This window comes from Mauremys reevesii, linkage group 4 (assembly GCF_016161935.1).
Source record: "Mauremys reevesii isolate NIE-2019 linkage group 4, ASM1616193v1, whole genome shotgun sequence".
Classification (NCBI taxonomy): Eukaryota; Metazoa; Chordata; order Testudines; family Geoemydidae; genus Mauremys; species Mauremys reevesii.
This window is the reverse complement of record NC_052626.1, coordinates 111,094,386-111,117,439: the sequence shown is the minus strand read 5'-3', so window position 1 is coordinate 111,117,439 and position 23,054 is coordinate 111,094,386. Positions and strand designations below refer to the sequence as shown.

Genomic DNA, 23,054 nt, shown 5'->3' with positions numbered 1-23,054 from the left:
GACCATCCCTGACAGTTTGTCTAATCTGTTCTTAGAAACCTCCAGGGACAGGAAGATCACAGCCTCCCTTGATAGCCTGTTCCAATACTTAACTGTCCATATAGTTAGAAAGCCTTGCCTACTCTCTAACCTAATAGGTCAGGACCAGGTTTCTAAACCTTTTATTATTTTGGTTGCTTTCTTCTGGACCCCCTTCAAACATCCACATCTTTCTCAAAGTGTGGCCCCCAAAACTTCATGCAATGCTGCAGCTGAGGTCTCAACAGTGCTGAGCAGTGCAGGACAATTATCTACTGTGTCTTAGATACAACACTCCCATTAGCCTTTTATTCCCATTACATCATTGTGTTGGCTCATATTCAATCTGTGATCCACTAGAACCCCCAGATCCTTTTTGGCAGTACTACCTCCCAGCCAGTTATTCCCCATTTGTTATTTGTGCATTTGGTTTATCCTTCCTATGTATAGTACTTTGCACTTGTCTATTGAATTTCATCTTGTTGATTTCAGACCAATTATCCAATTTGCCACAGTTATTTTGAATTCTAATCCTGTCCTCCAAAGTTCTTGCAATGCCTCCCAGCTTGGTGCTATCTGTATGTTTTATAAGCGTACTCTCCAACCCATTATCCAAGTCATTAGCAAAAATATTGAATAGTACCACACCCAGGACAAACCCTTGTGAGACCCCACTAGATACATCTCTCAGTTTGACAGCAAGCCACTGGCAACTTCTTCTTTCCCAATCAGCAAACTGACCAGCTCAGTCTGGGTTTTTTAATGTTTTCTTCTACTTACCATCTCCCTTTACCTCTCCTAGAGTTGGGGGAGAGGAGGGGAGATGAATGGGTAGTCAGTAATCCAGGTGTTGGCTTTAGGACTAAGTATTATGGAAGTGGAGCTGATGAGGCATTTACTCTGAGAAAGTTAAAAAGGACCAGCTGGAAGCTACCCCTTGAAACATTTGTTGGCTCAGACAACAGGCTACTGTGAGGAAATGATATGAAAACTTTAGAGGTGAAATATTGACTTATTCTTGTCTTTTCTTTAGTTCTTTTGCATGAAGGAATTGTGTTCTTTAGGAGAGGATTTCTGTCCTGGGGTAGTATGATGTTGGGAGAGATTTAATAAGCAACAGGAAAGCCATAAAGAAAAGGCTTTGTAAGGGGAAAAGCTACTGCTGTAACATTTTTTTGCTGCCAAAGGGGGTAGGCATAGCATCCTTGTCTAAACTCTGACTTGGGAGATGGCTGTCTCTCTCTAGCATAAGTTTATGCTCTTAGCATAGGTCTGCTGGGTCAGATAGAACTGCACTTTGACACTAGTGACCCAGTATAGGTGTGGTCTGTGTAATTGCACCATGCTCTTGCTAACTGAACAGCTACCTTGAACTGAGTCTGCATTTCAGACTTATGCTCTTGTGTTGAGTGCCTAAATAAGTGGCCTGGCTCCTTCCTTCCTTCCTTTTTCACCTTCAGTTAACTCTCTTTGGACTCAGTGAGCTCTATGCATGCAATGCTTCTAATAGTCTGTAATTCTGGGTGCTTCTTATGAGTGCTCAGAGTGAGCTACTAAATCTATACAAATCTGAAATTTTCACCTTGGTTCATAGTGGGCATGCTCCATGGCTTAACATAGGCCTTCACAGAGTCTGTCCCTGCCCCCCCCCAAATTGTTTCCCACCTTTATCCTATAACTAGTTCTCTATGTACTAGGGGTCTCCATGTTGCTACAACAGATGTCATATCAAGAAGACCCTGGGGGCTTTCAAATTCCAAGGTGTAGGGTGAGACCATGGTTTTTAATATTCAGTCTTATGGTGCCCCCTCAACCAGGTGTTATGCTGATTAGTGGCGCCTAATGTTGTGCTCTCTGGCAAAGTGAGAGCCCCAAACAGGTCTGGAGCTCTGCTTCAAAGCAGTGTAATGAGTGGCACCCCCAGGTGTCACAAATAAGCCTTGGTGTGGTTCCACCTTGGTCATTTCTGGGTGCAGGACCTGAACCCCCTGAAGTATCTGCCTCTTTCCCATGGCAAAAATAGCTACTGGAAAAAGAAAGACCAAAGGGTCAGGGGAACCTCTTCTCAGTCCATCTGCTGTAATAGAAAAGCTCTCCTTTCACAGATGGCTCAGCAAAAAGCACTGGAAGGCCCAGTCTACAACTCTCCAAGAGCTATGTGTGTGTCTGAACGAGACTTAAATATGGCTTGTCTAGCTAGTATGGATATGGGATGGAGAGGAATGTAGGTTCTTGGTTTGTGGGGGAGGGAGAAAAAACAGAGAAAATCTACAGGAAGAGCTTAACTCCTCAGCTTTCCGAGCAGACTTTTCCACCCCTGTGGCTTTGTTGTCTCTACTGATAGTCTGTTTGCTCAGCCATGTGGGAAACTGTCTCCAGCAAAGGGGAAGCCCTTCAAGGTATGAACTTCAACCTAGCTGGGCTCCTCTACAGGATAGTGGTGCAGTAGGTGTTCAGAGAAGCTATGAAAAAGAAGGGTTGGAGCAGATAAACTAGTTCTCCCCTGTAAAGGACACAGACCAGAAGAGCAATACCTGTTCCTTCACATACTGGACACTAGCTGGCATCCAGACTTGGACACCAGAACTTCTCTAATGAAAGCTACTGCCCAGGACCCTTACCCTTTAACTTCCTGTGCTATTGACCTAGGCTTTCACTTATTGCACAGGCTATGAGCTTTGACTAACAGGTCCTATGGTGTACAACATCCTTCCTGCTTCCAAGGTGAAGAGTAATAGTAATTGTGCTGCTACATTGTCCTCCGCTAACCATTTCACCATGTTTAGAGTGTTGGAATGTTGGTTTGTTCCTACTGGGGCTTCTATCTAGTTTAACACGTGCTCCCAAGTTTCCTGTCTCCTGTGCCAATGCAGCACTGGGTGACAGTTCACTCTTTCTTCTAGCCTATTGACAGAATGTCTGGACATGGCAAGAGAAAGGCAAAGCCCTGGTCTTCAAGATCCCAGTCAAAGAGGGCTGGTTTGCAATTCCCTGTGAGCCGTGTCCACCGGTACCTGAAGAAGGGGCACTATGCCGTGAGAATAAGCCCCAGTGCTGCAGTCTACCTGGCCTCTGTGCTACAGTACCTGAGTGCCGAAGTGCTGGAGGCAGCAGGTTACGTGACCCAAGCAAAGGGGTACCACCGCATCATGCCAAGGCACATCCTGTTGGGCATTAAGTGTGACGATGAACTGCATAAACTGTTCAACCATGTGACTATTCCACAAGGAGGTGTCCCACCCAGAATTGAGAAGCTGCTTCTGACCAAGAAAACCAACAAAAAGTCTGTGCATAGAAAGAGAGCTGCCCCCTGCTAGCTCCTCTCCAACTGCAGCTGAGCCTTGAAATGAGGGGTGGGGTCTGGCTCACTGAGAGTGGATTTCTGTACCACAGGCTTCATTTAGTGCACTTGGTTTGTGTGTTTGCTGCTAAAGAATATTTATTCAGATGGGTGATTTGTATAATCTTTGATGTATGAAATACAGGTTTATTAGACTATCTGGCTCTTGTGATTCCTATTTATGCAATAGATTGTAACAAAGAATCCAGCTCTGGTCTGTATGATTTAGAGAAAAATGGCAGTGTGTCCTGGTCTAGTGCCTTAGCCACAGGAGAGCTGGTTTCAGTCCTGATTCTGAGACGGGCAGAGCTCTCCCTTGGGTACAGCAAACTGGGGCAACTGCTCTGGGCTCCATGCTCTGGAGGGGCCCTGCAGCCCACCAGTGCGATTGGCTGGTGCCGAGTGCAGGTGGTCCCAGATGTGACATTGTCACTTCCACATTGGGCCCCATACCCTCCACAGGGATGGCCCTGGATACAGGCTTTATTGTGCTCTCTTGAATGAGTTATTTAGGCCCAGATCCTCAAAGGTATTTAGGCACCTCCCTCCTTTGAGGATCTGAGCCTTAATCTCTGCCTTGGTTCCTCCCCTATAAAATAGGGATAATTCTTTCTTGTCTACTTAGAGAAGTGCCTTGTACAATGGGACCCTAATCTCAATTGGGGCCTTCAGATGCTCCCATAATACAACCAGTACTGGATCTGGAGGAAGGGAGGTAGGGTGACCAGATGTCCTGATTTTATAGGGACAGTCCTGACTTTTGGGTCTTTTTCTTATATAAGCTCCTATTACTCCTACCCCCACCCCATCCCGATTTTTCACACTTGCTGTCTGGTCACCCTAAAGGGAGACCCTTGCAGAAAACTGGCATTTCCACAATCCTACAGCAGGGGAGTGGGGAGAAGGGCCATCCTGATACAAGGGAGGCAGAGAAGCCTTGTAAGAGGCGTTGTGGTGGTGGTCTTGCCCCCTCCGCTAATGACACTAATGTGCTGTGAGCAAGTCTACCCCAAACCTAAGTGAGAATGTTCAGTTGTCCCAGAATGAGGCACAACTCTTATGTCACCAGTGTAGAGACTGAACCACATGGTTACTGCCAGAGGGGAATCTGGTGTGAGACTAGGTTGACTCCTCCCTGGGCCTTGTCCTAAGCATGTACAGAGGGTGTATTATCACTACCTGCTCAACCTGCTGTGTCCAAGTGTTGGTGTCCTATTTGGCATAACCCTAGGTAACTCAGGAGGGTGGAAAACCACAGTGTTAATGAAGCCTTTCTGTACCAGGCCTGAATGAATCAAAGTTAATGCTATGCTTGCCCAAACTGCTTCCATGTTTAAACTCTAACCGACCTTACAGGCCAGAATCGAGAATGGAATGTGTAACAGCTCCTTATCAGTGCACCACTGGTACCAGGAGATAATAAAGAGGCCTGCTTGTGACTGGCTAAGGGGGGAGGATAACAAATCAAAGGGAGTAAAACAAGCTAACAGCCTTGAAAAGTCACTAACAAGATGAATTGTTTGTTGCCAAGAATGATTTAACCTGCTAAGTGTAATTGCTAGCTATACAATGTGTCTACGATATGGGAGGGGAGTAGAGGGAGGGGGGAGTAGCGGGGGGTAATGAGAATATACATGATTTCAGCTAGGCAAAGAGAGAGAAGTTGTTTGTAGCTGTGTGCTTGATTTGAGATGTGTGTGTCTCCTTGCACAAGCTTTGAGATCTCAAATAAACTTTGTCTGCTTCTCCACCTTGGTGTGTTTATTGGAGCGAAGCACACCGGGCAATGAACCACTGTTTGCTGCCTCAGGCCTTTTGGGCCGGCAACAGAAGTATCATGGTTACCTTCAAACAGGACAGCATCTGACCTTACCCAGGCACTGAAATATCTGTGTGCTCCTGTCATAAACAGTTAGTTAAGGGTTAAGGTTTGTTTTCTACCTGTAAAGGGTTAACAAGCAGTACCTGTGAACACCTGACCAATCAGGGACAAGATATTTTCAAATCCCTGTGGAGGGAATTTTTTTTTTCTGTTCTTTGTTTTGAGAGAGTCTCTCTTGGGAGTTAAGGGAGTCCAGACATCTTATTCAAGTCCGCCCAGGTTTCTGCAATAAATTCTTCTATTCAAGCTAGTGAGTATTAGCAAGGAACTAGTATTCTTATACTTTTATTTCTGTATTTGCAATTCTGTGTTTTGCTATAGAATTTTTTTAATTCTGTACTGTTATTGCTTTTACTGAGAAAGAAAGGAGGGGGGATTCTCTCCAGAGATTGATAAGTTTAGACCCTGTGTATTGTTCCATCTTGGTATTACAAAGACAGTTACTTTCTTTTTATTCTTGAATAAATCTTTTCTGTTAAGGACTTGGTTGATCTTTCCTTGGGTGAATTCTCAGGGAAAGGAGAGGAGGAAGGCATTCCTCTGTAGTTGAATCCCAGTATCTCTCCTAGGAAAAGGGAGGGGGGAGGAAGCAGGGGGGAATGGTTTATTTCTCCTAGGTGTAAGAACTCCATGGATTTGGGGCTCTTGGGATCCCCAAGGATTTTGGGGAAGGACTGTGTACCAATACACGTACATTATTGGGTGGTGGCAGCTTTTACCAGATCTAAACTAGGATTTTAGTTTAGAGGAGTCCATGCAGGTCCCCATTTTGGAACCCAACAGCTCTAAGTGGGGGTGAGACCTATGACAGCTCCTCTTTCCAGTTGGATCTAGTGTAGCCATTTTCCCCCCCTCCCCCCATTCTTCCCTTTCTTCATTTCATGCTCACTTCTGCTCTGGCTCCAGACTTGAACCTCCTTCCACAGTGCTGTCTGCTTGATCTCCACACTCTTTTCCCTGCCCTCCTGCTCCTCCTCCTTCTCTTTCCTCCTTCCATCTAGCACTGATCTGAAAGAAGTCGAGGGCAGTTTTTTTCCTCCTGCTACATACAGTGATTCAAATAGGTTGGACAGGAAGGGGACTCTCCCTAAATCAGGAAAGGAGGTGGGGGAACCTGGCTCTCCCAAGCTCTGCACCACTCCACAATCTCATTAGTGGGTGGTTCCCCCCCCCCCCATTACTTGCTTGCATTTAAAATCTGCCTCTTCCTTCCTAGTCATCACTTCTTCCTTGTATTTTACTAATCCTTTGATCTGTGGATGGAGAAGACTCCCTCTTCTTTCTCTCCTGTGGACTAATAAGACCCTACTGTGCAAGGCTCCCACCAAGGGCTGGTCTAGTGTCTGGCTGGAAGCTAGTCCTCCAAATAAATATCATCCCATGGAGATACTATGTTGAAGAATGAATAGTGATGAAGCAAACTGGATTTATTTTTTTTACAAATCTAGGTAGGCCTTGATAAGCTAGCTCACTTGACCTGAGGCAATAGCCCAGGTCTAGTATGTTGTCAAGGCTGATTCCCCACTCTGGTACTTCAAGTGCTGAAGGTGGGAGGCCCACAAGGATTTTAAAAATTAATACTGGCCACTCCAGGCTTGTCTTAAACTCCCAAGGTTACAGCTTCTCTCTGACCTTGGTTTAGTAAATGCTGCCACCACCCAAATGCAAAACCCCTTTCAGATCCCAGAAAGGCACACTTGGGAATTCCTGTGGGGTACCCTCAAGCCCTTTTATTTTTTTATATAATATATATATATATATACACACACACACACACCGCCCCCCTGAGGAAGAGCTGAGAAAGAAAACAAAGGAAATTAGCTGTTGCCACCAGCTAATTTAGCAACCTGCACAAACCAATTAGGACACCTAAAATCCAATCCTGTTTGTAAAGGTAAATTTTATTTAAAAGCAAAAAAGAAAGAAAATACATCTGGAATTTAGGCTTTTGCTAGATTTTAAAAGAGCAATTCCAAAAATTAAGCACCCAAAATAGCTTGCTTGGGCATTCATCTTAAAGGTTACAAGCACACAAAAACATCTGGGATTAGCACAGAGGAGTCCACAAGCCTTACAGAAAATAAAAGAAATAAACTGAATCGCATCTGTCTAAACATTCCCTCTCCCAATAAATCCTTCTAGGTCTGGACAATGAATGTTCATATGTAGTCCAAACTTTGCCCAGCATTCTGGCTGCCCCTGTCTCTTCAGCCCAGAAATCCAAAGGGGAAAGCTTTCTTCCCATTTTAGAAAGTTCTAGCCTTCCCATTGGCTCTTTTGCTCAGGTGCCCACTCCCTTTTCTTTATCTGGGGAACTTTTTAACCCTTTACAGGTAAAGCAAGCAGCCACCAAGAGGGACTTTATAGCTGGCTGGCTGGGTGTCCATAAAAGGGAGCTACCCTCACCCCTTCATTTATCACATATGAATTTATTATTTTGCTCCTTGCTAGAAGGAGGGATAACTCTATTCTGACCCAGAGGTGAAGATCCAGTTCTGAGGTGACCATTCAATAGCTATAGCTGCAAATGAATTTCCCTCTTCTCTCCCCCCGAAGTCTGCAAATAAAAGAATATCAGACTTCACGCTGTGGTGGCCCCTTGCTTACCAGTGTATCCTAAGGAAGGCAAGAGGATTGGACAAGGGTCTATCTTTGTTCCAGTTCCTTGTGTGGAGGCATGTCCTAACGCTGAGGCATTTAGGCTAAAAGCTTATGGGAAATAATGGAAGGATAAGGCAATCTGACATGATTTCTAGGCTTCACTGTAGAAACCTCCTTAGCAAGTGTCTTTTAAACAAGTATACGTGCCGCTGGAGCCTCTAGAAGGGCACAGCCTTTGGCTAGACCGTATTAATTTTGCTGATATGATGCAAAGGGGCATGGTGCTGTAACTTGTATGTATGACAGCAATGCCTGTACAGTATTGGCAACCCCAAGCATTCCAAAATCATGCCTTAGGCCCCCCAAAAATCATGCATGCCTTTTAAAAAATTATGAAACTGTGTTTTGCTTGCTTGATTGTTCTGATTTTTAGCCTGTAGGGGGCACTTGAGTAACCCCTTCAATCTTTTGTGTGTAACTGAGAGGGCTAGAAACTTACCTTTGTTTTAAATGAAAGATGAGATTCTCATGGAATCCCATGAGTCCAGGACCTGGGGCTTTAAGAAAAGCACCAAATAGCATGAGACTCACAATAAAATACAGGAAGTTGGTAGCCACTAGCCTGGGAAGGGAGAGAATGGGGGCAATTACAGTGGGGGGTTGGTGAAGATCCCTTGGAGAAGCAGAGCTACACTGAAGGATGGGGATAGCCAGCATTGATGTGGGGGTTGGTGGGGTGAATAAGTCTTGGGGTGAGGGGGACAGGCAGAGGTGGGGTGCAGAATTAACTGGAATCTTGGGACTTGGGTAGAAGTGAGGAGTCCTACAGGCACACAGGGAGAGCTCCTGTAGGGTGAGTGGGTGTGCAAAAATTATTACTCTATAAACTTTGAGTTGTCAATGCTGTTCTTGCCATGCCCAGTGTGTGTGTGTGTGTGTGTGTGTGAGATCATTGAACAGACCCAAAACCACAATCTCTCTCTTTAAAAACAACAACAAAAACACCCCTCAATTTTGGGGGCTTGACTCATGACATATGAGTTTCTGCAGTTGAGTATGTTGCACAGGGGACCGTGTAGGTTATCGGGTTCTTACAGGGTTCAGAAACTTTTCTGAAGTGCTGAATGCTGGTGGCTCCCATGGGGCACCCACAACTGCCATCAATGTGTGTCAAAAATCACAGGCTAAGCATTTTCCTCCCTCTCGTCTTTATCTTTTCCTGCCACCTCCCTGCTCCAGTTGTTTGGAGGGTTAAGTCTGATCCTCAAAGTGCACTGGCCACTTAGGAATGTAGCAGAAAAGTGTGTGTGGGTACACATATGTACCCCCCCCCCCCCCACACACACACAACCCAGAACAAATGTTTTGTTGTATAGCTGACTTTTCTTGAGGTTTAAGTATCTGGTAACTTTCAATGACCAGTTTGCCTGAGCCTTTTGAATAATTATAAAGTTTAAACTAGAACAGAAAGAGGGGTGTGTCTTATTCTCTGACTAGGGATTCACTGTCTCGTGCTGAGTGCAGTGTTGTTGTAGCCATGTGAGTCCCAGGCTATTAGAGGGACAAGGTGGGTGAGGTTATAGCTTTTACTGGCCCAAATTCTGTGGGTGAGAGAGAGAAGTTCTCAAGCTGATACAGACCTGCTCTGCCTCCAGAGCACACTAGGCAATTCTAGTCCCGCTGCCCACTAGAGGTCTCCGGGTTGTGGGAGAGAAGGATCAGAGTTTATTCAAACAGTTAAGCATTGGAGCAGCTGCGGGGACTGGGAGGGGTTTGCAGCAGCGGCTGCAAAGCAGGGCTCGCGCTGCCTGTTTTCACTGCCGCAGCAGCTGCGCCGGAGAGAAGGTGGGACTCGCTCTCCTTCCCCCGTGGGTCGGGACTCCGCTCGCCAGGAAAAGGTAAAGGGGGGCGCGCGGGGCTCGCCTGAGCCCCTTTGTCTGTCTGCGGACGGGCTCTGTCTGCAGGGGAGAAGCGCGCAATGGCCAAAGCAAGGAGCTGCTGGCGTGGGGGAGCGCACCTGAAACAGCAGCAGCAACAAAGGAAGCCCTGTCCCCCCCCAGCCCCGCTTTCCAGGACTAGCAGGGGAGGATCGGAGCCCGGGTTTGTTGGGCTTAGTCAGAGATAGGCACGGGAAAGGCTCTCCGGGGATTTCCCCAAGGGAGGGGGCCGTGGTACAGCACCTTCCCGGGTGCGTTTCCTTGCCACCCAGGGCGCGTTTTGTTTACACGGGGGCGGCCGAACTCTTCCCCGGCCTCTCGCCTCCCGCGCTGGAAAAGGCTGTTTGGGAAGTGCCGAGCTCTCCCTGCTGCACGGCACTTTGCACTGGCGCTTTCAACTGGAACAAACTCGGCGAGGTGCAAAGATGACAAGTTTGTGGGTTTTCCCGCCCCTTTAACCACGTCGTGAACCAAGGGGCTGGCTCAGACAGTGACTCGAGAGCGTTCCTGGGGCAGTGCCCCGCTGGTCCCTTGGAGGCCGCGCATTTCCATGCAGCCTCGGAGCTGCCTCATGAGAAATCCGGGCTTTTCTCTCAATTTCTCCAGAGCCCCAGGGCGCACGTCGGTGATCTCCTGTGGCCGGCTCTAGGGCTTTAATCACCAGACCATTTTCCTCCCTATTGAGAGGCGAGTTGCTATGTTGTGGTTGCCTTTTTTTTTTTTTTAAACATGACTTCCTCTATCGCTAGCAAATCCTTTTGGGCTGTCTTGCTACAGGGGTTCGGTGTAGTCTCTTGACTTGGTTGCATAGAGCTTCTCTCTCTTCACTTTTGGTTTGTTTAAGGCTCCCCTTCTGTATAAATAAGATTTGGCCTTCAGGTTGAAATCCTGGTGAAATCCGGGGAGAGGGAATATTTACCAGGAAATCCAATCAATTGTTATGCTCTACATGCTGCTTATGTGTTCTCCCTGTCTCCCATTTTGAAACTGGCAGGAGCTGTGCTGGCTGTGTGTCACTTTAGCACCATCCTGTTGCTTGACATGCAGAGCATTCCCCAGCAGGCTTTGCTTCATGGCATCTGGTGGAAAAGATAGACAGCAGTCAGGATGTCTTGATCATAGAAGCCCTTGATAATGAATCCATCCCATTGCAGCAGCTTGTTGGTATTGGGGAGGAGTATATTTAACTGAGAAACCTCTGGATGCCCCATTAAAAACGCTGTAACTTATTTCTGTCCTCTCCCCCCCGCTTGCTCTGGGGTTTCACAAGGTACTAAAGATCAGCCCTTCCCACGGATCAATGATTTAATTAAAGGTTACAGAGGTGATGCATAGTGGCAGCCATTTTGCTAAAGTTATGCTATACAAGATAACAATTGGGATCCCAGTGTCAGAAAACTGGCTTCTACAGTCCATGATGTTTTAACAGTGGCTTAGGTTGTGAGGGAAGCTTCTAGTGTGACAGATATAATCTAGTTAACATGCAGACCAAAGGTGCTCTCAATTGTTTAAATCAACATGAAGACAGACCAGAAAGGTCTGCCCCATCCCTTCCCCTGGACTTTGGCAGTCTCTAAAAATGGTTGCTGCCAATGGAGGAGACTCAGAAAAGCCCCTTCTGAGTTAAAACCTCAGCCTCAGGGTATTAGTTTGCAGTGAAGGTAGGAAGACAACCCCTTATAGCATCTAGCACATAGTTTGCCTTTAGGCCTGTGGGTTACCATAATGCTCCTGTTAACGTGCCTCTTGCCATAGGCTAGGGAAAGTGGAGTTCAGGGCAAATTGGGTGCAGCCTTTGTATGCTGTGACTGATCTGCAACTCTATTTGATCTAACAAACTGGATAAGATTTCATAGACTTTGATCACAGTGGTGCCTTTTTTACTTTAATCTATGCTGATCTCTTCGTATAACATAGGCTGTCAAATGTCACATCTACTACTGTGTTTATACATTGCTAACCCAATGGGGCTGCATTCTTGGGTGGCACTTTTAGGCACTATTGTAAATCAACATGATTAACAAACCCAGTGCCTCCAGCAGTAAAGGGAATTGTTTTTTTCTGTTAGAGAAGTGAAGGCTACTGAGCTCAGCAGCTCCCTGTGGTAACAGACTACCACACTGTGACCAGAAGAGCTAAGCTGCTTTTTGAGATCTGTAGCTTCTGACCCACAAAGCCCCTCTCATACCATGGCCTTTTCCCTCCATAGTTTCAATATTCTTCACTGCCTGACTTGAAATTGTTGTGTATCATTTGCAGAAGCTTGCAAAACAGCTTCTGAGTGTTCTCTAGCTGGCCACTTTACTGTGCCAGATCAATTAGTCCATGTCTCCCTGTGTTTGGTGTCTTGAAAGGCAATAGAGAAGTCCAAAAGAGCCTATTTTGTTCAGTCTCCCAGAGTCACCATGAGACTTTCCGCTCCCACAGCTTGGTACAAAGGCCTTGCAGCCCTGCTGTAGTTTTGAGATAAGTTACTAGGCTCCTCCTTTGATTTCTTCTTGCGGTTTTGCATTCACTCATTCCTGCTCTGCTCAGTTCAGCTGCACCCCTCATGCTCTCAATTCCTTCCCCATGCCCTCTTTGCCAGAGTGGGTGGGCAGCAAAGTCTCCCTTCCCCTTCGTGTTGAGCTTCCTCAGAGGCCAGGTGTGTTTCAGAAATACTTGGTCTAATGGTTTCATCTCTGTGCAGCCAGTATAGAGGGAACAGAGCACTGATTAGCATGAACAAATAGCAAAATTGGCCAGATTGCACCCTGCTCTGGGGGCTGTTGGGGTTAAAGGAACCACCTTGTGGGCATCCTGTACTGAGCATTTGTATGGCACTTGTCATCTTCAAAACACTTAAGCCTGCTGACGTGCCTGCAAGGTAGGGAAGTATTGTTGCAATTTTATGGATAAGGAAACTGAGGCGGACAAATTAAGTAACTTGCCTAAAGCTGCTGCAAAGTCAGTGTTACAGCTAAGATGAGAACAACTGAGTTCCTGGCTTCTAGAGTTGTGCTCAGAGCATGGGCGCCAACTTATATGGGCTCCTGGGGCTTTAGACCCAGGAATATTCACAGTCAGGGGCTCTGCTCCAGCAATATTTGGAGCTAGGTTTCTCCCCTGCTCTGGGCTGCCGGCAGCCACCGCGAGCCCAGAGCCTTTTAAATCCCGGCCGCGAGTCAGAGGGCTCTGGGCTGCCCGCTGCGGCGGGGAGCCCAGAGCCCTTTAAATCCCAGCTGCGGCTGGGAGTCAGAGGGCTCTGGGCTGCCCGCTGCGGCGGGGAGCCCAGAGCCTTTTAAATCCCAGCCGCGGCGGGGAGTCAGAGGGCTCTGGGCTGCCCGCTGCGGCGGGGAGCCCAGAGCCTTTTAAATCCCAGCCGCGGCCGGGAATCAGAGGGCTCTGGGCTCCCCGCCGCAGCGGACAGCGCATTACCCTCTGATTCCCAGACGCGGCTGGGATTTAAAAGGCTCTGGGCTCCCCGCGGCTGCCAGCAGCCCAGAGCCCTTTGAATCCCAGCCCCTGGCCGCTGATTGCCCCCTCCCCAGACCCCTGCCCCAACTACCCCCCCAGGACCCCCACCCCCTATCTAAGCACCACGGTCCTTGTCCCCGATTACCCCCTCCCGAGACCCCTGCCCCTTGGGACCTCAGCCCCTATCTAAGCCTCCCTTCTCCTTGTCCCCAACTGCCCCCTCCTGAGACCCCACCTAACTTCCCCCCAGGACCCTCCTACCTGTCCCCTGATAAACCTCCTGGACTCCCATGCCTATCCAATTGCTGCCTGTCCCCTGACTGCCCCTCCGAACCTCTGCCCCATCCAACCCCCCCTGCTCCTTGTCCCTTGACTGCTCCCCGGAACCCCCTACCTCTTCTCCAACCCCCAAACCGCTTACTGTGCCACTCAGACCAGCGTGTCTGGCTCCGTGCAGCTCCAGATAGTTGCTGCCATGCTCCCCCATGGAGCCCACAGCCCTCTCCCACCCCCAGCACCTGCCTTCCAGATTTGAACACCTCAAAATTCAGGAGTGCTCAAGCTCGGTTTGGGCAGCTTTTACTTCATTTCTCCCAAATCAGTTTCCCCTGCAAGGTGCCAACTGAAGGTGTTGGAGAACAGAGAGATCGGGTGGCCTCCTAATGCCTGGAAAAGAGACTAAGGCCGGAGGAGGGAGTGTCAGTGCCTGTGCGGACTTCTGGGAAGTGCACAGTGTGGAAGGGGATGCTGTGATGCTTTGGAACAACTCCATACAAAGCCAGTCAGGACTCTGGGGGAGCCTCCTCTCTTGGAGCATACTGTCTCCAGGGCAAGAAGCTTACACCTTCCTGGGTCTGACCTCGGAGCATTCAGCATGCCCTTCCACATCATGCACTTTCCACAGCGAGTCTGCCCAGGCTGGTCCTGGGGCAACCAGAGGTCCCTGCACCCCAACTCTGCAGTCAGATATGACTCTCAGCCAGACAGTAAAACAGAAGGTTTATTAGATGACGAGAACACAGTTTAAACAGAGCTTGTTGGTACAGAAAACAGAACCCCTCTGTCAGGTCCATCTTGTGGGGTGGGGAGCCCAGAACCAAGTTCTGGGTCTCTCCCCATTTCCCCATCCAGCTCCAAACTGACACTCCCTCTGGCCTCTGTGTCTCTTCCGGACAGGGAGGCCACCTGATCTTTGTCCCCAACACCTTCAGTTGGCATCTTGCAGGGGAAACTGAGGCACCCACACAGTATTCAGAGAAAATATTAAGAACATTCCCACTTCATCACAACAGGTGCAACAAAATATAATACTGTATATTGAAGTAGGCAAGTGCTGCTTCTGACTTTCCACTTTTAATTGACCCTTGTAATCTTGTGGCACTGACGTGTTGTAGCTTCATTTTATATCGGCTTACAGGGCGGGAGCGGGGGGGCACCACCATTTTGGGCCCCACCAAAAATTATACAAACCTGCCGCCTATGGCTCAGAGCACATCTCTGAGATGACATTATCCTGTAAAGTGTGTGGCAACAGCACTCATGGTCACATGCATTCTTGCAGTGCGGTGGCCGGGGGGGAGATATTGTATTGCTCTCATGAAACCAGTGGTTTTTGTAATCAAAGTGCAGTGTGAGACTGTAGGTGTCTCACCTCTGTCAGGCTCTCTGGCAGGCCCAGATCTCCCTGCACAGCACTGTCTGCCCTTGCTGATCAAATACAGTAACTGTGGTGATGACCTTTGCTAGCACAGACTCTCTCTCTCTCTCTCTCCCTTGCCTAGATGCAGCCTGGGCTGTTTCTCTGAGGGCTTGGCTACACTTACAAGTTGCAGCGCTGGGAGTTACAGCGCTGCTCATGCAGCTGTGTAAGGGCCAGCGCTGGAGTGTGGCCACACTGACAGCTACCAGCGCTGCAGTGTGGCCACACTTGCAGCACTTTCCAGCGCTGTATTGAGAGGTGCATTGTGGGCAGCTATCCCACAGAACACCTCGTCCCGTTTTGGCGCCGTTTTGGCGCTGAGTATTGTGGGAAGGGGAAGGAAGTGTGCGGGTCATTCCGCTTCCTGTTTGCCAGCGCCCCGTGGTGCATCGCTTCACATCCCAGCATTCATTCCGGCAGCGTTTGGCGCCATTGTGAGTGTCTTTCTGTTACTCTCTGTGAATCGCGATTTCTGTGGCAAATGGAGCCCGATCTGCTGAGGACTCTGCTGATGAGTGTCACCAGCACAACACGTTTGGCAGTCGAGCTATTCCTTCAGCTCCAAAGTGACAGTGAGGAGTCCGACGATGATATCAATATGGATTTGTCTGCGCGTGTGACACTAGAGTGCTTGCGGCATTCACGGAAATGCTCAGCACCGTTGAACGCCGCTTTGGGCTCGAAACAAGCACTGAGTGGTGGGATCACATCGTCATGGAAGTCTGGGATGACGAGCAGTGGCTGCAGAACTTTCGTATGAGAAAAGCCACTTTCATGGGACTGTGTGCTGAGCTCGCCCCACTCTGCGCAAGGACACAAGATTGAGAGCTGCCCTGACGGTGGAAAAGCGGGTGGCTATTGCAATCTGGAAGATGGCAAATCCAGACAGCTACCGGTCGGTCGGGAACCAGTTTGGTGTGGGAAAGTCGACCGTGGGAATCGTTTTGATGCAAGTTTGCAAGGCAATTAATCGCATCCTGCTAAGAAAGACCGTGACTCTGGGGAGCGTGCAGGACATTGTGGATGGCTTTGCACAAATGGGTTTCCCTAACTGTGGAGGGGCGATAGATGGGACGCACGATATTCCTATTCTGGCCCCACCTGGCATCAGAGCACGTTAATCGTAAGGGGTATTTCTCTATGGTTCTCCAGGCGCTTGTGGATCACCGCGGGCGTTTCATTGACATTTACACAGGCTGGCCTGGAAAGGTGCATGATGCACGCATCTTTCGGAACAGTGGCCTGTTCAGGAAGATGCAGGCAGGGACTTTTTTCCCAGACAGGAAGATCACAGTAGGGGATGTCGAAATGCCCACTGTGATCCTTGGAGACCCCGCATACCCGTTACTGCCTTGGCTCATGAAACCCTATACAGGGAAGCTTGACAGGAGCAAGGACCGGTTCAACTACAGGCTGAGCCGGTGCAGAATGACTGTGGAGTGTGCTTTTGGGCGTTTAAAGGCTCGCTGGAGATGTTTGTATGGGAAGCTAGACTTGGGGGAAAGCAGCATCCCCGCGGTTATAAGCGCTTGCTGTACCCTCCATAATATTTGTGAAGGGAAGGGTGAAACATTCAGTGAGGCATGGACCACCGAGGTTCAAGTCCTGGAGGCTGAATATGCACAGCCAGAGAGCAGGGCTAATAGAGAGGCCCAGCACAGGGCTTCAAGGATTAGGGATGCCTTGAGGGAAGAATTTGAGGCTGAAAGCCAACAGTAATGTTTGCTGCCTTGCATGGGAGTGAATTGCACTGCTTACACTGTTATTCTATTATCCATAATAATAATATGATTTGCAGTGCCTCTTTCTTTACTGGGCTAAGGTGTCTTTCACTATCTGCTATAATAAAGACTGTTTTCAAAGCCAAGAATTGTTTTATTGAAAAGAAAAAAACTTCCTTGACAGACAGACAGACACACAACATTTCATTAACACAAGAGGGCAAGGGTGTGGGTTGGTGAACTGTACAGTCACAAGTTTGCATATGCCATGTCTGGATTGCTGTTTAATGAATCCTGCACTTCAGGGTGCATATACTGCATGGTGATGGGGTTGAATGCAGAGGGTAAGGGTGGTGGTAGGTATCAGGGCTGGTTGGGGAACGTACAGGTGTTGGAGGCAGCTGGTGGTGGTAAGAGCCTGGATGCTGGGGAAAGGTGGTTTGAGCTGACATTGGGGCACAAGGCACAAAGGACGGGCGGGTGGGGGAGTAGCACGGTAGTGCTCTGCTTGCATGGCAACGAGTGACTCTATAGACTCCGCTTGGCGCTCCAGGATGCTTAGCAGCCGCTCCGTGCTTTTCCTCTTGGCCACTGCATTTCTCTTGCGGGTCCTGCTTTCTTTCTCTCGCCACTCCTTCAATTCTTTTCTCTCTGTAGCAGAGTGCTGAAGAACAGTTTTCAGCATGTCCTCTTTGCTCTTTCGGGATTTTTCTCAAATTTTGAAGCCTCTGTGATGTTGAACATCTGGGCAGTCCAGTCAAGGTCACTGTACACACAGAAATGACAACATTTAACACGGGCAGCATTGTATCCACTATCTCCAGACATGAATTGTTACACTGAGGAGTTCTCACTTGCAAGTTCTCACTTGCATTCTTTATCCCAAAAGGAAAACACAACAGAAGCCACGAAATGGTGAGTGAGGAGTGGGGCTTGAGTGAGAGGGGAGCTGGTTGCTTCGGGTAATCTGGAGTGCTAGAGGGGTTGAGTGAAGATGCAGATGCAGGGGTGATCTTATCTCCCTATCTCTTCACTAAAGAGTCTCCCAACATTTTCAGGACTTAATCCTGGAAGATGTTTCCCTACTGCGAGTCACTAGGGAACAGCGGGGGGCTCTTTTAGAGCAATGTGGATTCCGCCCGGGACCCTATGCGGCGTGCCTGTGTTCAGAAATGGTCCCCCCCCCCCTGGCCGAAGAGTGGCGCGGACGTCACCGTCACTGGGACAAGGGACACAGTGGCTCTGCCTATAAACCTGCGCAGGCATATTGCCCACGCTCTGGATGAAGCTTTTGCTGAGATAACTGAAGCAGATTACCGCGACGTGATAGACCACATCAACGGGCTATTCCACATCTAGACGCTGCCATGCATGCATCCATAACCCCCCTTCCTCTCCAGAAACATTTCCACCCAGAAAATAAAAGCCGCTTACCGGTACACCGCTCCTCTGCTTGTCCTTCTGCAACTGCTGGCTGCTGCTGCGATTGGGTACTTTCCTCCTGGCTTGAGAAGAGCTCCTGGCTGCATGCCTCCAGGGAATCTGCGGTTTCTTCCCCCATCCCAGGAGCTTCACTCGCGGTTTCCTCTCCCCCCCCCGCAGCCTCCTCCTCCTCCTGTCCCCCAGCCTGCTCAGAAGTGTCCATCGTTACCCTGGGATTGGCAGTGGGGTCACCCCCAAGTATGTTGTCCATCTCCAAGTAAAAACGGCAGGTCGTGGGGGCGGATCCGGATCTGCGATTCCCCTCTCGGGCTTTGTAATAGGCACTCCGCAGCTCTTTAACTTTCACCCTGCATTGTAGTGCGTCCCGTTGATGGCCCCTATCCAGCATGTCCCTTGATATCTGCTCAAAGATATCGTAATTCCTACGGCCGGAGCGCAGCTGTGCCTGAACAGACGCCTCACCCCAAACACTGATGAGGTCCTGCAATTCACCTGTGCTCCATGCTGGGGCTCGTTTGCCGCGTGGAGGCATGGTTACCTGTAACCTGTAACTGATTAACTGATTGCACTCCACACCTGGCTGCAGCAAACAGGAAGGAGATTTTTAAATTTCCCGGGGCATTTAAAGGGCGGGTCACCTGAGGCAAGAGCAGTAGAGTGCAAACTGATGTGCAGAGTGGCTGAACAGGAATTCTGGGATAGCTCCTTATTCCCTGGAGGACAGGTAAAGCGCTGGTGAGTGTCCACACCTGCTGAGCAGCGCTGGTGTCACCAGCGCTGCACTCTTATACCCCAACCCGGATGGGTTTTCAGCCAGCGCTGCAACCAGGGAGTTGCAGCGCTGGTTGTGCCCTGCAAGTGTGGACGGGGTGTTAATTGCAGCGCTGGAAAGCCTCCACCAGCGCTGCAACTTGTAAGTGTAGCCAAGCCCTGAGTGTATTTCTTCCCCACCCGGCCCCATCTCCTCAGGCTGGAAATGATTTACAGACCCTGCCTGAGTGCAGGCATGCTCCCACTCAGCCTCGTGCTATGCCGACACACTTAACGTCGCCTCTCCTGAAGCATAATAAAGTGCTTACTGTCTGAATCCTGGCTCCACAAGGAACATTTCCAGTGTGGCCTCCCTAGGCTTAAACGAGAGATTCTTTAGGAGGGGATGGAGAGAAGCTGCTACCTTTCTTTGTAGAGGAAAACAGTGTTTCTGACTTGGGTGGCTGATGCAGGGCTAATATGGTCCTCTTGTGGGGCTTTCAAGATGCAGATTGGATTATAATTGTAGCTCAATTGCTGTAGCTGCTCACTCTGTGAGAACGTTACACAGTCTGCAACTACGTATTTGCTCACCCTCAGAAAACTCATCCCCTTTATGTTGTTCCAAGCTAGGTGGCCAAAAATCAGGGTACCTAAAAATCTCTAATTAGTTCTGAAAATTTTGGCCCTTTCTTAATGCAGTGAGCTACTTCCTTCTGCCTCTGGCTAAATATGCATGTGTTATATTAAATGTGAGTGTTACTTTAAAACTCCCCTCAGTGAGAGTTTTTTGGGAAGAAAAACAGCTGGCTGGATATCTCCACCCTCCGTGCGCCCCACTGCTCTTTTACCAATATTAGCGGGAAGCAAACTGTCCTGTCAGATCTCTCCATGCATCTCATTGTAGCTTCCTCACCTGGCTTCCAGCTGAGGTGCTGTCCCCACTGCTCTTTCACCCCTATGGCATGTTAGTTTATAGCAGGTAGAGTCCAGCGCATGTAATACAATGCGGCACTTCCCATAGGTAGCACACACAAGCTGAAGAAAGAGTGGGATCAGAAAGGAAAAGAGCTGTATTTACATATATTTCCTTTCTTGCTCCATGCCCTGCAAGCCCCTGTCGGCATTCCTGCCATTCTCTCTCCGTTTTTGCTCCCCCTATCTCACCCACCTGCCCAGTTACTTAAGGGAGTCGAGCCTTCTGCTGTCTACCTACTTCTAGTCTCGATGGCCAGTTACCTCCAGGAGCTGCTGCTGCATCTGGGCTGTGTCCCCCAGACAATTTTAGGTTAGAGGACTGGTGTCAGCCAGAATGAAGCAGGGTGGCTCCACCAATATGTCAGGCCCCTCCCTACCATATCAGTTCCAGTGGGCTCCTACCAAGACCAGGAAATTAAGTTAGTCTTGACAGTTTCAAAACTTCAGGAGGCTGAGGGTTGAGGTTAGATCTCCCTGCATCTCTCACATTCCCCCTTTTGTCCTCTCAGCTGTTGCGACCCACCTATACCTCTTAATTGTTTACACCCCATGTGTTCCTTTCCCTGCCGCACCTTCTGACTGTGGCCAAACCTAATAAATGAAGCAAATCCTACTTTGCAACATAGCCCTGCTCTCCCTTCCTCCCCCATATGTGCCCTTTTGGGAGCCTGGTGACTGTGTGTACGTAGCCATCCTGGGTGGGGGTTTGCAAACTTCTCTATTTGGGGAAACGCTCCCACCCATCATGGTGCCCTGAGTTGGGGTTCACTCACATATTGGGTGGGACGAGGCCTGGAGGGGATGGGGAACTGCAGATTGAGAATGAGGTTCCTTGGCAGAAGTGCAGGTAGAGTCTTCCATGTGATGCTAAGGGAGTTTGCACCCAGCCCCTGTTTAGAAGTGTCAGAGGTCTGTTATGCGTGTAAGTGACCGTATGTTCTCATTTCCTGCTCCATCCTGGTGCCTAAGCCTATGCCAGTAACCTGCTCATATCAGCATGTTGGATTGTTCTGTTCATCACCTCAGCAGCTTGACATGCAGAGAAAGCTACTTCAGTTAGTCATGTTAACCCTGTGCCCCGGCTACTGTGTAATAAACTACTGCACAGCAAGGGAAAGGAAAGGCAGCAGGACTATGTTTATTAAAGACCCTGTAGTACTTTATGCAAGAATCAGGGCCTTCACTTTGGTGTCAAAACCACATTGCAACTTGATTAGCTCCATCCTTGTTTCCACCTTAAATTCCCCTTGCAGGTCTAGGTGATGAGATTCTTCACTTTCTGTAAACTGTTGTGTGATGTTGCTGCTCCGTTCAACTCTAGCAATGGCTACATTTCAGCGATTGGTGAAATAATCCCTGTGGGTGACTGAAAGTACTTTTGGGTCTCCGAGGCATACAATAAAATGTAGCTGTCATCTTCTCCTTCAGGGCTCATGCCAACCGCTACCCACATGAGTTAAGGTTATTCCATTCTTGCATCTTCCTCAGATACAGCTGGTACCATCCAGCATAGGCTCCAACTCCAGGGGTGCTCTGGGGCACCCATGGGGGAAAAAATAGTTTGTGAGCAGGGGTGGGAAGGGGCAGGGCCAGGACCTTGGGGTAAAACTGGGGTGGAGCATCCCCGGAAAAGTAAAAAGTCAGCACCTACGCTGTCCAGCATTGGAGACAGGATACTGGACAGATGGGCCATCAATCTGATCCGGCAGGGCAATTCTGGCATAGGATAGTACGTACTATGGAGTCTAATAACAAAGTTGCCCCTTTTGCCCAGTAGAGTTGAGTCACCCACTGTCAGTTGTGTGTTGCACCTAGGCCACTGGGGAAAAGGGAATGAGAAATACAGTAAGTGGAGGACCAGAGGGGGTGTCAGCCAGACTTGTGGGTTGATCTTGGCAACAGTATCTGATCTGTAGGAACAAATAGAGCTGAAAGCTGTGAACAAAGTAGTTTCTTGGCATTAGATGCTGAGGGGGAGGGGGAGGTTAATCTGGTGCTGGAGCCTAATATTAAAGGTGCAAAGTCTGCTCCCCGCCCCCCCCCCGATGCATATGATATTCAGTGCACATTTCTCATGTCCCCTCAGGGGGCAGATAAACTGTATAAGCCTGAGCGTACAGAGCGTGTATTCAAGGGAGGAAGGGCATTGGAAGAGATGTTAGCCTGTGTGTGTCCATTTGTGCACTGATGCTGCTCCTAGCATGCAGCGTGAAAGACTCGTGTTCTCAAAAATGGTGCCAGTGTATGCAGTTGAAATTACAACTGCAGCGTGTGCACGCACCCACCCACCCACCCAGGTGAGTGCAGGAGCAGAGTGGGCAGGGAAGAAGAGAAGAACTTTGAGAGACTTTGTTGCTAATGTATTTGAAATCTGAATCTGACAAATGAGGAAAGTGAATGTGGCTTATGTCAGCCAACTGTGTTACAGAGCTCTGCTACATCACAGTGCCACATTCCTTGTCTGTATCTGAAGCCGGGTTTGGGCTGCATTGAATGATACTGAGCCATAGAAAGCTGGGAGGAGTGGGGGTCCTTATGTGTGAGATGAGGAGCGTTCTCCCTGGCAGAATTTCAGAGCCATTAACAGACTGATCAGCATCTTCTCTGAAAATAATTAGCTGCTGTTAAAGGCTTTTAATAAAAGTGGGAATCTGTAAGCTGCGGAGACCCTTGTAAATGTAAGGACTTAAGCTGCTGTGAGATGCAATCAGAACCATTTCCTGGGCCTCTTTGCTCCTCAGTTACCAAAGCACTATTGCTAAAGAGGATGTGGTTAGATGTTTGGGGTGTGTGTGTGTGTGTGTGTGTGTGTGTGTGTCCTCTCTGTGTGCTGTCCCAGCTCTGTGAGACAACTGTCACAGCAGACCTCGAGCGAACTGATCAATGATCACAAGATCCATTAAGGTACGAAGGCATACAACCCAGGTTTATTGCCAACAAAGCATGGTCCTAGCTCTGGGGTCAATTTCTGTCTCTGCCACAGACTTCTTGTGTCACCTTGAGTGAATCACTTAATCGCTCAGTGCTTCAGTTCCCTGTCTGGAAAATGAGGATAATAACACTTCCTTTGTCTGTCTTGTCTATTCGTATCAAAAGCTCTCCAGGGCAGGGACCGTCTCTAAGGGCTTGGCTACACTTGCAAGTTGCAGCGCTGGTAGAGGCTTTCCAGCGCTGCAATTAGTAACCGTCCACACCTGCAAGGCACATCCAGCGCTGCAACTCCCTGGCT

General features: G+C 48.8%; 2 protein-coding genes across 4 annotated transcripts in view; both read left to right on the top strand.

Moving 5' to 3' along the window:
* The first annotated feature begins 866 nt into the window (after positions 1–866).
* LOC120403373 (late histone H2A.1-like) lies at positions 867–3,516 on the top strand. Its single transcript, XM_039534375.1, has 2 exons — positions 867–1,017; positions 2,922–3,516. Exons 1-2 carry the CDS (start codon positions 1,003–1,005, stop codon positions 3,333–3,335), a joined length of 429 nt encoding a protein of 142 aa, XP_039390309.1. The 5' UTR covers positions 867–1,002; the 3' UTR covers positions 3,336–3,516.
* Positions 931–23,054, top strand: part of CD151 (CD151 molecule (Raph blood group)) — a 73,591-nt gene continuing 51,467 nt past the window's right edge. The window contains exon 1 of one of the 3 annotated variants that reach the window (XM_039534373.1): positions 931–1,017. The gene's annotated coding sequence lies outside the window, so the exon portion shown is untranslated. Of the gene's footprint in view, positions 1,018–9,553; positions 9,740–23,054 lie in introns of those variants that run through there. The other 2 variants (XM_039534374.1, XM_039534372.1) reach the window with 2 other exon arrangements.